Here is a 14310-nt window from a genome sequence, read left to right on the forward strand (position 1 = left end):
AGCTTATACCATACGACCCTGAACTAGAGAACACACTTCGTTATCTCCGCCGAGATAAAAATACGCAAGCTACACTTCCAATCAAGATGGGAGACGAGTTGGCACTTAACAACCTCACCCGACCTTTGAAGGATTTCACGGTTCCTAGAGCATTGGACCAGCCGTCTTGCATTGCGTATCCAGCCACTACGACCACCTTTGAGATCAAGAGTGGCACCATTCACCTTTTGCCGCAATTCTATGGCAAGCCTGGGGATGATCCTCACATACACATCAAGGATTTCTTTGCCGTGTGCGCGACTATGCACAATGGATGGATTAGTGATGAGGCAATCCGATTGCGTTTGTTTCCATTCTCACTCAAGGAACAAGCCAAGGAGTGGCTTTATTCTTTACCTAGGGCATCTATCACCACATGGACAGAATTGGCTTCCAATTTCCTTGCAAAGTTCTTTCCAGCTCAAAAGACAAACCGTATTAGGAAGGAGATCATGGGAGTGCAGCAACTAGATGGAGAATCATTTCATGAGTATTGGGATCGGTTTCAGAGACTCCTAGCTTCGTGCCCTCATCACCAAATTGAAGATTGGCTACTTATGCAATACTTTTATGAGGGATTACTCGATTCAGAGAGGATGATAGTTGATGCTACTAGTGGAGGAGGCTTGATGAACAAGAGTGCTACTCAAGCTAAGGAGATGTTTGAGAACATTGCAGCAAACTCTCAACAGTTTAATTACCGGAGAGCTCCCCCAAAGAAAGCAGGTGTTTATGAGGTAAGTGTTAGTGATATTGGTCCTCAAATAGCTAATTTGACTAACCTTGTTAAGCAGTTAATCCCTTAAGCACAAGTGTGTGCTGTGTGTGCTAATCCCGGACATCCTACGGAGTCTTGTCCAAGTTTGTATGGTGATGGAGAAGAGATGGCTCAAGCACACTATATGCAGCAACAAAAGCCAAGAATCGATCCATTTTCTAACACCTATAATCCAGGATGGCGGCAACACCCTAACTTTGGATGGAAGAACAACCAAAACGTGCAAACAACACCGGTTCAACAAAATCAGTTTCTTCCTCAACAAATTGCACCACCACCACCTCCTAGGCAAGGTAAGTCTTTAGAAGAGTTAGTTAATTCTTTGGCATTAAGCACTCAAGGTTTTATGCAGGAAACAAGGCAAACACATGCACAAATGTCTACAGCAATCAAGAGCCTTGAAAACCAAGTTGGACAAATTGCAGCCTCCTTGAGTCAAAGAGAGCCAGGACAGCTTCCAAGCCAAGTAATTCCAAATCCTAATGGAGGCTATGAAACTGCAAAGGCGATTACTCTTCGAAGTGGAAAGGAGGTGGGAAAGGATGACAGTAAAGAGAGAAATTCAACCAAAACTGTGGCTGCCCCCTCTCCCAAGCTTACGGTTCCAAGTGACAACTCTAAGGTAAGTTCTCTTTTGGATCATTCGATTACTTCAAAGATTCCTTTTCCTCGTAGGTTTTTGAATTCAAAGAAGGAGCAAGTTTCAAAGGATATCCTAGAGACTTTCCGAAAAGTGCAAGTGAACATTCCCTTGCTCGATGCGATCCAGCAAATTCCGAGCTATGCAAAATTCCTCAAAGATCTTTGTACAAATAAAAGGAAGTTCAAGGAGCATGAAACCGTGGCCTTGAGTGAAGAAGTTTCAGCTGTGCTATTGCGTAAATTGCCTCCTAAACTAAAAGATCCAGGGAGTTTTACTATACCTTGTCTCATTGGAAATCAAAGGTTTGAACATGCTTTATTAGACTTAGGTGCTTCAATTAATTTGATGCCTTTTTCTGTTTTTGAATCCTTAAATTTAGGGGAGCTTAAGAAGACTTCCGTGAGCATACAATTGGCTAATCGATCAATCAAGTATCCTAAGGGAGTGTTGGAAGATGTTTTGGTCAAGGTGAATGAGCTAATTTTTCCAGCCGACTTTTTAGTGCTCGAGATGGAGGAAGTTCCTATTCCTGGAAAAGACCTTCCATTGATTCTAGGACGTCCATTCATGAGAACAGCAAGGACAAAAATTGATGTGTATGAAGGCACTCTCACAATGGCATTCGATGAGGAAACCGTGGAATTTAAGGTATTTGATGCTTTAAAATATCCTAATGACGATCATGCTTGTTTTTCCATAGATGTACTTGAGCAGATGGTACAAAAAACGTTTAATGTATCACAAGGAGAGACTCCATTGGAAAGGGCACTCATCCAAAGCCCTAAAACTGTGAACAAAGAGGGAAACACAGCTGTACTTGAAGCTGTGAACATGCTTGAGGCCTTGCCTCCCCAAAGAGGTAAGTCTAACTCTATTTTTGAGCCTCTTCCGTTATCTACTAATAAGCTTGTTTCCTCTATTGTGAAGGCACCACAGGTTGAGCTAAAACCCCTTCCGGAGAACTTGAAATATGCATATTTAGGTGACAAAACGACGCTGCCTGTGATCATTGCTTCAAATTTGAGCGCATCCGAAGAAGACAAACTAATTCGAGTTCTAAGGGAGCACAAGACTGCCCTAGGTTGGACCATTGCAGACATCAAAGGAATAAGCCCTACAAAGTGCATGCATAGGATCCTTTTAGAGGGAGAATCGAAACCTACAAGGGAAGCCCAAAGGAGGCTGAATCCGGTGATGAAAGAAGTCGTTAAGAAGGAAGTTTTGAAGCTTTTGGACGTGGGAATTATATACCCCATTTCGGATAGCAAGTGGGTAAGTCCCGTCCAAGTTGTTCCCAAGAAATCCGGAATTACCGTTGTGAAGAATGAAGACAATGAGTTGGTGCCTCAAAGAATTCAAACGGGTTGGAGAGTATGCATAGACTATAGAAAGCTCAATACCACGACACGTAAGGATCACTTTCCATTACCATTTATTGATCAAATGCTTGAGCGTCTTGCAGGTCATAGTCATTATTGTTTTTTGGATGGATACTCTGGATACAATCAAATTGCCATTGCTCCGGAAGATCAAGAAAAGACCACCTTCACCTGTCCATTTGGTACGTTTGCTTATAGGCGTATGCCTTTTGGTTTATGTAACGCACCTGCCACTTTTCAACGTTGCATGATGTCAATTTTTTCTGATATGGTGGAGGAGATAATAGAGGTATTTATGGATGATTTTTCTGTTTTTGGTGATTCATTTTGATAGGTATTTTTGAAATGCCTAAAAGAAAAGACAAATAAAAACCCCAAATTAAATTACTCGCAAGCGCACAAGTCCGTAGTAGAATAGAGTTACGCAAGTACGAGGTCGAACCACAAGGATTGGTTAATCAACTCATTTAAACGGAGATATTGAGATTCACAATAAATAAATAAGACAATATTTAATTAAGATATGGGCAAAGCAACAAGATAACAAAGTAACGTTAACAATCAATTAAATAAAATACTCGAGCAAAGAATCCACCACTAAAAATCCTATCTAACTTCTAGTCACCTTATCTTCAGTTCACTTAATTAATAGTGTCGGCTATCCTTTTGGACACGACTTGCCTATGGTATTTAGAACAAGTCTATTACTTTCACATGCACGTCGCCTATGGTATTTAGAACAAATCTGTCATGCAAAAGAGTCTTTTGAGTTCAAAGAATTTATTAACTAGCCATGCACATCCCAAGAGTATGGTATTTACCCAAAGCATATACAGACCTTATCCACATGAAGCTAAACCCAAACCCTGTATGGTATCTACATAAGTTTGCATCAAATAACTCAATTAACAACCCAGATGGTGATCAAACATCCATGTAATTATTCGAGTATGAATCGGTGAATAAGAATCCCACTATCAAGAAAACAACCAAAGATAAAATAACAATAGAACTAGATTATCATCTTAGGGCTTCATCCTGCCCTAGTAATATATTTAGTTACACAAATCCATCAAGAAAAACCAATAAAAGTCATGGCAAAAACCACCCAAACTGCCTACTGCTCTTCTCCAAAGTGGCGTCCTTCCTTCCAGCCAACGTCTTCAGTCCAAGCCTCCTTCACGCCCTCCCAAGAATCCTCTTTAACCACGCCTCTGCCCTATTATATATTGTCCCGTTTTCAGCAAGTAATCTCCTTCCCCTTGGACTAGGTTGCGGCACCACTAGGAAGTAGGGGCTGACTTGGAGTCCTTCTTTCATTAGGAGAATCACCTAGCCTTGTCAGCAAATATTCATTCAAAAATCCCTCAGTGGTCCCAGCAAACTGAAAGTATAGAAAACAAAGTAATAAGTCCTTATTTAACCCAAAAACCTTACAAAAACCAATTAAAATAGGCTTAAAGACAGAGACATTAGACACCCATCAAATTCCCCCAAACTTAATTCCTGCTAGTCCTCGAGCAGAACACACAATAACCCAATTAAAACAGAACTAGTTACAGACCCCAAATTGCCTCAAAATTCCACTATGTTAACAGCCCAAGGAATTGCCTAAACATTGTAAGGGTTCTACACATGATGCCAAGATTAACAATATCTCACCATAGTCAAATTAAAGTGTGTATGTGAATAGCCAAAATCAGAACAACAACTTGCAATCCAATAAGCACATGCGCACACACTTTACTCACAGCCACAATTTCATACCCCATAAGCTTGCTCTTTATATCATCTCTCCACTAATGTAAATAAATGCAACATCACAGAATCAAAAGGGCTTTGCAATGGTTGTAGCACTGGATGGGGTACTTGGCTAAGCAAAGACATGAGAATGAGAACTTCAAAGTCTAGAGAACTAAATGAGCATAAAGTGGCAGCACAGAAAATTTGGAATTTGTTATTATGCATAAGATTTGAGCACACTTAGAAACATCTCACAATTTGCAACACTTTGGAAGCAATATAGTTGGCCCAATTTGTACGGCTCTTCACCCTAGATCCTCCTGATTTTTACCTCAATGATCCCCTAGGGTCGTGACTTCTTTGGTCACACTTCATTACATTTTTTTTTTTTTTTTTTTTTTTAATGAAACAGCACCCAAACTTGTTTCTAACAAATCACACAGGGCTCAATTCCTATGGACTTCCTTTGCTGCCACACACCTTGCTTTCTTTTTTTTTCTTTAACTCACTAGTTCTCTAGATAAGGAACAAGAAACATGTTTGAGGAGTAGTAAAGTAGAGATGTGGGGGCTGTCAAAGAAATAGGCGCACAATGGGAAGTTTACAGGGGTAATGAGGGAACAACGGGTTGGTTAAAAACAGTACAAAGATGGCCCAAATCATCTCCCAGCTATTGCATTTATTTAGGATTTCGCCTCAAGTGATACTTAGAACAAGTTCTAGAGTATGTCTGACATTAAAGTAGAATAACATGTGCCTTTAGACTAACAAGAATTTGCACCAACTTGGTAGAGTGCTCAAAAACAAGTTTTCGATTTACCATGGGAGACATAATTAACGAAGTAATCATGTGAGAACACAACAATACCCAGCAATACCCATTTCGTTCAACATAATAGAAGTAAGAATAATGGTAAACAAACAAGCAATTTCTTATCATCGGCATTGGGGCCAATAAAAATTGAACCAAAGGAAAACAGAATCAATCAGAGTAATACCCATTAAGAATCACACCCTCAAACCCATTGATTAATTCCCCCAAACTTGAACCGAGCATTGTCCTCAATGAGAGACACAAGAAAGTCACGCAAGGACAGAAATGAAACAGGGAGATGAGGGAAAGAAAACACCTGGTGGCTGTGCGTTGCGGAGGACGGCCAAGGAGCGGGTAGACGGCGTCGACGGCGTCGATGGTGCTGCTCAGATCGCGCAGGCGAAGGGCATGCCCTAGCCTCCTCGCGTCGCCTCTGCTCCCCAAAATATCCAGCCAAAACTTGATAACTAAAGCTGGATATTTAATAAACGTGACCAATATAAACCTTTAAACACCTGGTGGGCCACATGGGCCTCAAACTGAAACCCCCCCCAGACTTCCTTCAACCTTGGCCCGTGATAACAGCCTTTCTCAACCCAGCATCATCCTCTGTAGAGCATTTGCTGGAGAACACCACCGACTACCTTAGACGCGCACAAATGACACGAAAATCCCTTGGGGCAATGGAACATGAACTGGCTTCTTCCCAATTGGAGTCGGTGGTGGAAATTTATGCCCCCCCCCAAACTTTATGTCCTCACACTGAAGGTAGCAACAGACCACTGAAAATTGAAAAAGAACAAAGTAAGTGCAGGATTTAACGACAACAAAAAATGAAAAGTAAAACAAACAAACAAAGAAATAAACAAGGAAATGCTTGGGTTGCCTCCCAAGGAGCGCTTAATTTAACGTCATTAGCTTGACATATCGAATGGCTAAGGTGCTGGTGATGGTTCGGCCAAAGGTATTGAGGACTTCTCAATGTTGAATGGTGATTCCAGGTAAGGCTTTAGGCGATGCCCATTCACTTTGAAGGTTGTTCCATTCTGAATGTGTCTTACTTCCACAGCACCATGTGGAAAAACATGTACCACAACATAGGGACCATACCACCGCGACTTGAGCTTGCCTGGAAACAGGCGAAGTCTTGAGTTGAAGAGCAACACTTTCTGTCCAGGAAAGAACTCCCTCCTTAAGATGGTTTTGTCATGAAAGAGCTTGGTCCTGTCCTTATATATCTTAGCATTTTCGTACGCATCATTACGAATTTCATCAAGTTCATTGAGCTGGAGCTTCCTCTGTTCACCAGCAGCACCATAGTCGAAATTGAGTTGCTTGACTGCCCAGAACGCCTTATGCTCAAGCTCCATAGGAAGGTGACATGCCTTTCCATAAACTAAACGGAATGGGGACATGCCAATTGGTGTCTTATAGGCTGTCCGATATGCCCACAGCGCATCATTAAGCTTAAGGGACCAATCCTTGCGGGAAGTACTCACTGTCTTCTCTAGAATTCTCTTTATCTCTCTGTTGGAAACCTCAACTTGGCCACTTGTTTGTGGGTGGTATGGGGTAGCAACTTTGTGAGTGACATTGTATTTCGACAAGAGATTCTTTAGAGGTTTGTTGATGAAGTGTCGCCCCCCATCACTGATGAGGACACGAGGGGTCCCAAACCTTGGAAAGATGGTGCCTTGTAAAAGTTTCAAAACAACTTTGTGATCATTAGTTGGGGCAGCCACTGCCTCTACCCATTTGGAGACATATTCCACAGCCACTAAAATATACTCATTGCCATATGAAGAGGGAAAAGGCCCCATAAAATCCACCCCCCAGACATCAAACAATTCAATTACTAAAATCCCATGCTGAGGCATCTCATTGCGATTAGAAATATTGCCCACTCTTTGGCACCGATCACAAGCTGAACACCATGTGTGAGCATCTTTGAATAAGGAAGGCCAATAAAAACCACTCTGTAGGATCTTTGCTGCTGTCCTTTTTGAGCCGAAATGGCCTCCACATGCATGATCATGTGCAAATTGTAAGATGCTTGCTTGTTCAGTAGCGGGCACACACCTCCTTATCATCTGATCAGAGCAATACTTGTAGAGATACGGTTCATCCCAAAAGTAAAACTTGACATCATGGAGAAACTTCCTTCGCTGCTGGGTACTTAATTCAAGAGGCATCACCCCTCCAGCCAGATAATTGGCGATATCCGCATACCATGGTGTGACATGTTGGACCGCAAACAACTGTTCGTCGGGGAAGCTCTCACGCAATGGCACAATGGTGTCTTCATTTTCATGAGTGTGAGTTAGACGGGAGAGATGGTCAGCGACCACATTCTTCACACCTTGCTGATCCCGTAACTCAACATCAAATTCTTGTAATAATAACACCCACCGAATGAGCCTTGGTTTTGCATTTTTCTTGGACATAAGGTACCTTAATGCAGCATGGTCAGTATAAACAACGATCTTAGAGCCAAGCAAATAGGATCTAAACTTCTCAAGTGCAAAAATGACAGCGAGCATCTCTTTCTCAGTAGTGGAGTAATTGAGTTGTGCATCGTTCAAGGTTTTTGAGGCATAAGAAATAACATGTGGCAGCTTGTCCCTCCGCTGTCCTAAAACAGCACCCACTGCGTAGTCACTAGCGTCACACATTAATTCAAATGGAAGACCCCAATCTGGAGCTATCATAATCGGCGCAGAAGTGAGAAGAGATTTCAAAGTGGTAAAAGCTTGTAAACATGATTCATCAAAGTGAAACGGAGTGTCCTTAGAAAGAAGATTGCACAAGGGTCGGCTGATTTTGGAAAAATCCTTAATAAAACGCCGATAAAAACCCGCGTGTCCTAAAAAAGACCGTACAGCCTTGACTGATGTGGGTGGTGGCAGATTGGCAATTAAATCAATCTTCGCCTTGTCTACTTCTATCCCGCGACTTGAAACCAAGTGTCCTAACACAATTCCCTGTTTCACCATAAAGTGACATTTTTCCCAGTTGAGAACAAGGTTAAATTCCTTGCACCTTTCCAAAACCATCTTCAAATTTCCAAGACAGTTATCAAAAGAGAAACCGAAAACAGAGAAGTCATCCATGAAAATTTCAATTATTCTTTCGACCATATCGGAGAATATACTCATCATGCACCGTTGGAATGTAGCTGGAGCATTGCATAGGCCAAATGGCATACGCCGGTAGGCAAAGGTACCATAAGGGCAGGTGAATGTTGTTTTCTCTTGGTCTTCGGAAGCGATAGCAATTTGATTATAACCTGAATACCCGTCAAGAAAACAATAATGCGAGTGTCCGGCTAGCCTTTCCAACATTTGGTCAATAAATGGCAAGGGAAAGTGATCTTTCCGGGTTAAGGAGTTCAACTTCCTGTAATCTATACAGACTCGCCATCCTGTTTGCATTCGAGTGGGCACCAATTCCCCAGTTTTGTTCTCAACCACTGTGATTCCTGACTTCTTTGGTACAACTTGGGTAGGACTAACCCACTGGCTGTCAGAGATGGGGTATATCACGCCTACATCCAGGAGTTTGAGTACCTCTTTTCGGACTACTTCTTTCATATTTGGATTCAAACGCCGCTGAGCTTCTATGGTGGGCTTCGACCCTTCTTCCAAAAAGATCCTGTGCATGCAAACCGCGGGGCTTATACCCTTGATATCAGCAATGGACCAGCCGAGAGCTGATTTATTTTCTCCTAGAAGCTGCAGCAGTTTCAGTTCCTCAGTCTTGCTCAAATCTGATGCTATGATTACTGGCAATGTGTCAGCTTCGCCCAAAAATGCATACTTCAAATGAGATGGCAACGACTTGAGTTCTAATACTGGTGGCTTAATTACGGAAGGTACAGCAGCTGGTGGTGGCGTGCCAAGAGGTTCTACAGCTTGTCTCCATCGTAGCGCTGCAGCGGGTGTCGCCTCAAGTGCAGCCACTACCTCAAGTGTCTCATCCTCAGCAAATTCTTCAAACTCAGAGCACGTAAGGCATGTCTCCAGCTCATCACTTGCTGAAGAAATTAAAAATTGAGCATGTATAATCGGGTCAAGAACATCCACGCGATGACACTCCTCCACATCACTGGGTTTTTTTAAGGCGCCAAACATTCGAAACTCCACTGATTCACCATCAATTCTGAGCTTAAGAGTACCTTGCTGCACGTCTATTAATGCACCAGCAGTAGCAAGGAATGGCCGGCCAAGTAAAATGGGAAGATTCCTATCTTCTTCCATGTCAAGCACCAGAAAATCCGCCGGTATCACAAACTGCTCCACTTTAATTAACACATCTTCGACAAGGCCCTTAGGATAAGTGACTGAACGATCCGCTAGCTGTAGTGAGACAGACGTCTTTCTTAGCTCTCCGATGCCAAGCTGCGAGAAAATAGAAAAAGGCATAAGATTAACACTAGAACCAAGATCCAAGAAAGCTTTATCAAACTTAGATTCACCAATAATACAAGGCAAAGTGAAACTCCCTGGATCTTGTAATTTTGGGGGCATCTTATTGAAGAGGACGGCGCTGCACTCCTTAGTGAGTTCAATTTTTTCATGGTCCACAAATATTCTCTTGTTCGTACACACATCTTTCAAAAACTTGGCATATGTGGGAATGTGCTTGATGGCTTCTAATAATGGGAGATTAATTTGAACCTTCTTAAACACTTCCAAAATATCCTTCATGTGCTCACTCTGCTTCTGTTTTTGCTGCCTGGAAGGAAAGGGTAAAGTAGGCACATATTTGTTGACAAGAGGCAACTCGGATGCAACATTTATTGGGCTTTCAATTTCGCCACTTTCAGGTGCAGCGGCAGGTATGGTTTCCTCGGCTTCCTTTTGCTTTTGTGCTGCAATTTCTTCTCTCCGATCATATGGCTTACCACTCCTTAGAGTCCGGACAACCTTAGCATGCTCTAATCCTCTTGGATTCGGTTCAGGCTGGCTAGGTAGTCTACCCATCCCCCTTTCGGTCAAAGTAGAAGCTAGTTGGCTGACTTGTGTCTCCAGACTTGCTATGGCTTTGGTGTTAGCTTGCTGGCCCTTTTGAGACTCTTGAAACATTTGTTGCATCTGAATTTGATTTTGCATAAGCTGCTGCATCATGTCTTCCACCCCAAGTTTTTTCGGCTCTACTGGAGCTTGAGTCTGCTGAAAGGGAGGGTTACGTGGAGCTTGTGGTTGATTATTGTTGCTCCATGAGAAGTTAGGGTGATACTTCCAGCCAGGATTATATGTATTTGAGAATGGGTCAGTCCTAACATTTCGGTTGTAGGAATTCACCAAACTTGCTTGTTCTTGTACAAACTCCGGAAAATCAACCCCATTGGGACAAGAAATCGTGGCATGACCAATGACATCGCAAATAGCGCAGATTTCTTGTGATGGCGTCCTCCCATTCATAGCAAGTAGCGCATCCAATTTGCTGGCAATGGAATCAACCTGCGCCTTTGAAGCAAAAACATTCGAATGGTTACTCTCATTCACTCCAGCACACCTTTCTCTCGCATCAGAATGTTGCGTTTCCATTGCTAGGCTGTCAAACAGAGTTTGACATTCAACTGTGGTCTTATTTTTAATGGATCCACCTGCATAGTTATTCACTGCAGCCTTACTAGAAACGGTCAGTGCCTTATAAAATATACGCATTAAAACAAGGGAAGGCAAACCATGATGAGGGCACTGAATTAACAAATTATTAAATCGCTCCCATGCCTCAGAAAATGACTCATTTGCTTGTTGATTGAATTGCATGATCTTGTCCCTTAATGCATCGGTTTTCTGGGCTGAGAAAAACTTCTCCAAGAACTTGTTTTGAATCTCAGTCCAGCTGGTTAGTGATCTCGGCCTCAAAGAATTCAGCCACATCTTTGCCTTGTCCTTCAAAGTGTAAGGAAAGATCTTCATCCTTAAGTGCTCCTCCGTGACTCCTTCTGTCAAAGGCATATTAGAAACCATGTTAAAAATGTCACGAATATGAACTAATGGATCTTCATTATTTAAACCATGAAAGGAAGGAATCATGTTAAAATGAATATTTTTTAATTCATAATTCCTGGCTGCCGCAGGGAGAATGATGCTCGACGGTGATGTCGGAATTGTTGGGATGTCAAGGTCTCCCATTGTCTCGTTGGGTACAAGAGCCATCCTTTCCTCCCTCTGACGAATCTCCTCTTCTCTATCCTCTCTACGTTTCCTGCGAATTTCCTTGAGCTTTTGTTCAATCTCCGGCTGAAATTCTACAAGTTCACAATCCGAAGATCGTGTACCAGTCATCCACCATGCAAAGGACAGTTTAATGAATTGAATTAGACGCAATCCCCGGCAACGGCGCCAAAAACTTGATAGGTATTTTTGAAATGCCTAAAAGAAAAGACAAATAAAAACCCCAAATTAAATTACTCGCAAGCGCACAAGTCCGTAGTAGAATAGAGTTACGCAAGTACGAGGTCGAACCACAAGGATTGGTTAATCAACTCATTTAAACGGAGATATTGAGATTCACAATAAATAAATAAGACAATATTTAATTAAGATATGGGCAAAGCAACAAGATAACAAAGTAACGTTAACAATCAATTAAATAAAATACTCGAGCAAAGAATCCACCACTAAAAATCCTATCTAACTTCTAGTCACCTTATCTTCAGTTCACTTAATTAATAGTGTCGGCTATCCTTTTGGACACGACTTGCCTATGGTATTTAGAACAAGTCTATTACTTTCACATGCACGTCGCCTATGGTATTTAGAACAAATCTGTCATGCAAAAGAGTCTTTTGAGTTCAAAGAATTTATTAACTAGCCATGCACATCCCAAGAGTATGGTATTTACCCAAAGCATATACAGACCTTATCCACATGAAGCTAAACCCAAACCCTGTATGGTATCTACATAAGTTTGCATCAAATAACTCAATTAACAACCCAGATGGTGATCAAACATCCATGTAATTATTCGAGTATGAATCGGTGAATAAGAATCCCACTATCAAGAAAACAACCAAAGATAAAATAACAATAGAACTAGATTATCATCTTAGGGCTTCATCCTGCCCTAGTAATATATTTAGTTACACAAATCCATCAAGAAAAACCAATAAAAGTCATGGCAAAAACCACCCAAACTGCCTACTGCTCTTCTCCAAAGTGGCGTCCTTCCTTCCAGCCAACGTCTTCAGTCCAAGCCTCCTTCACGCCCTCCCAAGAATCCTCTTTAACCACGCCTCTGCCCTATTATATATTGTCCCGTTTTCAGCAAGTAATCTCCTTCCCCTTGGACTAGGTTGCGGCACCACTAGGAAGTAGGGGCTGACTTGGAGTCCTTCTTTCATTAGGAGAATCACCTAGCCTTGTCAGCAAATATTCATTCAAAAATCCCTCAGTGGTCCCAGCAAACTGAAAGTATAGAAAACAAAGTAATAAGTCCTTATTTAACCCAAAAACCTTACAAAAACCAATTAAAATAGGCTTAAAGACAGAGACATTAGACACCCATCACATTTGATATTTGTCTTCACAACCTCTCTTTAGTGTTAAAAAGGTGTCAGGAATGCAATTTAGTGCTCAACTGGGAGAAGTGCCACTTCATGGTACATCAGGGTATTGTATTAGGTCACATTATCTCTTGTAGGGGAATTGAAGTGGACAAGGCAAAAATTGACATTGTGAGAAGCTTGCAGCCCCCCAAAACCGTGAAGGAGATTAGGTCATTCCTAGGACATGCAGGGTTCTATAGGCGTTTCATCAAGGATTTTTCAAAGATATCAAGGCCACTATGTCGGTTGCTTGGCAAAGATGTGGAATTCGAGTTTAATGAAGAGTGCTTGGCTGCATTTGACAAGCTTAAGGAGCTTTTGACATCTGCCCCTATCATGCAGCCGCCAGATTGGAATGTTCCCTTTGAGTTGATGTGTGATGCCTCAGATTATGCAGTGGGGGCCGTGCTTGGACAAAGGGTGCACAATGTACCACATGCCATCTATTATGCCTCCCGGACTTTGAATGATGCTCAGTTGAATTATTCAACTACGGAAAAGGAGTTGCTTGCTGTTATTTTTGCTTTAGAGAAATTTAGATCATATCTTATTGGCACTAAAGTAATTGTATTCTCTGATCATGCAGCACTTAGGTACCTCTTCCACAAGAAGGACGCCAAGCCGCGACTGATTCGGTGGACTCTCTTGCTTCAAGAATTCGATTTGGTGATTAGAGACAAGAAAGGGAGGGAAAACGTGGTGGCTGACCATTTGAGTAGGCTGGTGCATGGATCCAATGAAGAAGAGGACATGCTTCCTCTACGTGAAAGTTTCCCCGATGAGCAACTTTTTACCCTCGACGCCAAGGACCCTTGGTATGCTGACATTATCAATTATAAGGCTTCAAAACTGATTCCGGAGGATCTCACTCGACCTCAAAAGGATAAGCTTGTCAAAACAAGTAAGTATTATGTTTGGGATGATCCATACTTATGGAAATATTGTCCAGATCAGATTGTTAGAAGGTGCGTGTCCGAATCTGAATTTAATTCTATACTTACCTTTTGTCATTCATCTGCATGTGGTGGACATTTTGGTCCTAAGAAAACAGCCATTAAAGTATTACAATGTGGTTTTTATTGGCCTAGCTTGTTCAAAGATGCATATACTTATTGTTCCACATGTGATAGATGCCAAAGAATCGGTAACATTAGCTCTAGGAATCAAATGCCTTTAACGCCTATCCTTATTGTTGAAATATTTGATGTGTGGGGCATAGATTTTATGGGACCATTCCCTTCCTCTTATGGCTTTATTTACATTCTCCTTGCTGTTGACTATGTCTCTAAATGGGTGGAAGCAATTCCTACCCGGACTAATGATTCAAAAGTTGTTTTGAGCTCTGTGAAGGACAAC

At 41.9% G+C, this 14310-nt stretch overlaps 2 protein-coding genes, 1 long non-coding RNA gene and 1 other non-coding gene across 4 annotated transcripts in view; 2 read left to right on the forward strand and 2 right to left on the reverse strand.

Annotated features, from left to right (window-relative positions):
• The window catches only part of LOC147283091 (uncharacterized), a 90807-nt gene that overhangs the window by 5820 nt on the left and 70677 nt on the right, over positions 1 to 14310 (reverse strand). The window lies entirely within an intron of this gene.
• Positions 87 to 3170, forward strand: LOC147283092 (uncharacterized). The gene is made up of 2 exons (XM_086246336.1): positions 87 to 776; positions 891 to 3170. Exons 1-2 carry the CDS (start codon positions 87 to 89, stop codon positions 3168 to 3170), a joined length of 2970 nt encoding a protein of 989 aa, XP_086102462.1.
• LOC147283093 (uncharacterized) lies at positions 6332 to 11692 on the reverse strand. The gene is made up of 3 exons (XM_086246337.1): positions 8434 to 11692; positions 7450 to 8334; positions 6332 to 7320 (listed from the first exon to the last, which is right to left on the reverse strand). The coding sequence occupies exons 1-3, from the start codon at positions 11690 to 11692 to the stop codon at positions 6332 to 6334; spliced, it is 5133 nt and encodes a 1710-aa protein (XP_086102463.1).
• Positions 11082 to 11188, forward strand: LOC147283094 (small nucleolar RNA R71). Its single transcript, XR_015123199.1, has one exon. It is a non-coding gene; the product is annotated as a small nucleolar RNA R71 (small nucleolar RNA).

Source organism: Dryas octopetala, chromosome 6 (genome assembly GCF_963921425.1).
Source record: "Dryas octopetala chromosome 6, drDryOcto1.1, whole genome shotgun sequence".
NCBI lineage: Eukaryota > Viridiplantae > Streptophyta > Magnoliopsida > Rosales > Rosaceae > Dryas > Dryas octopetala.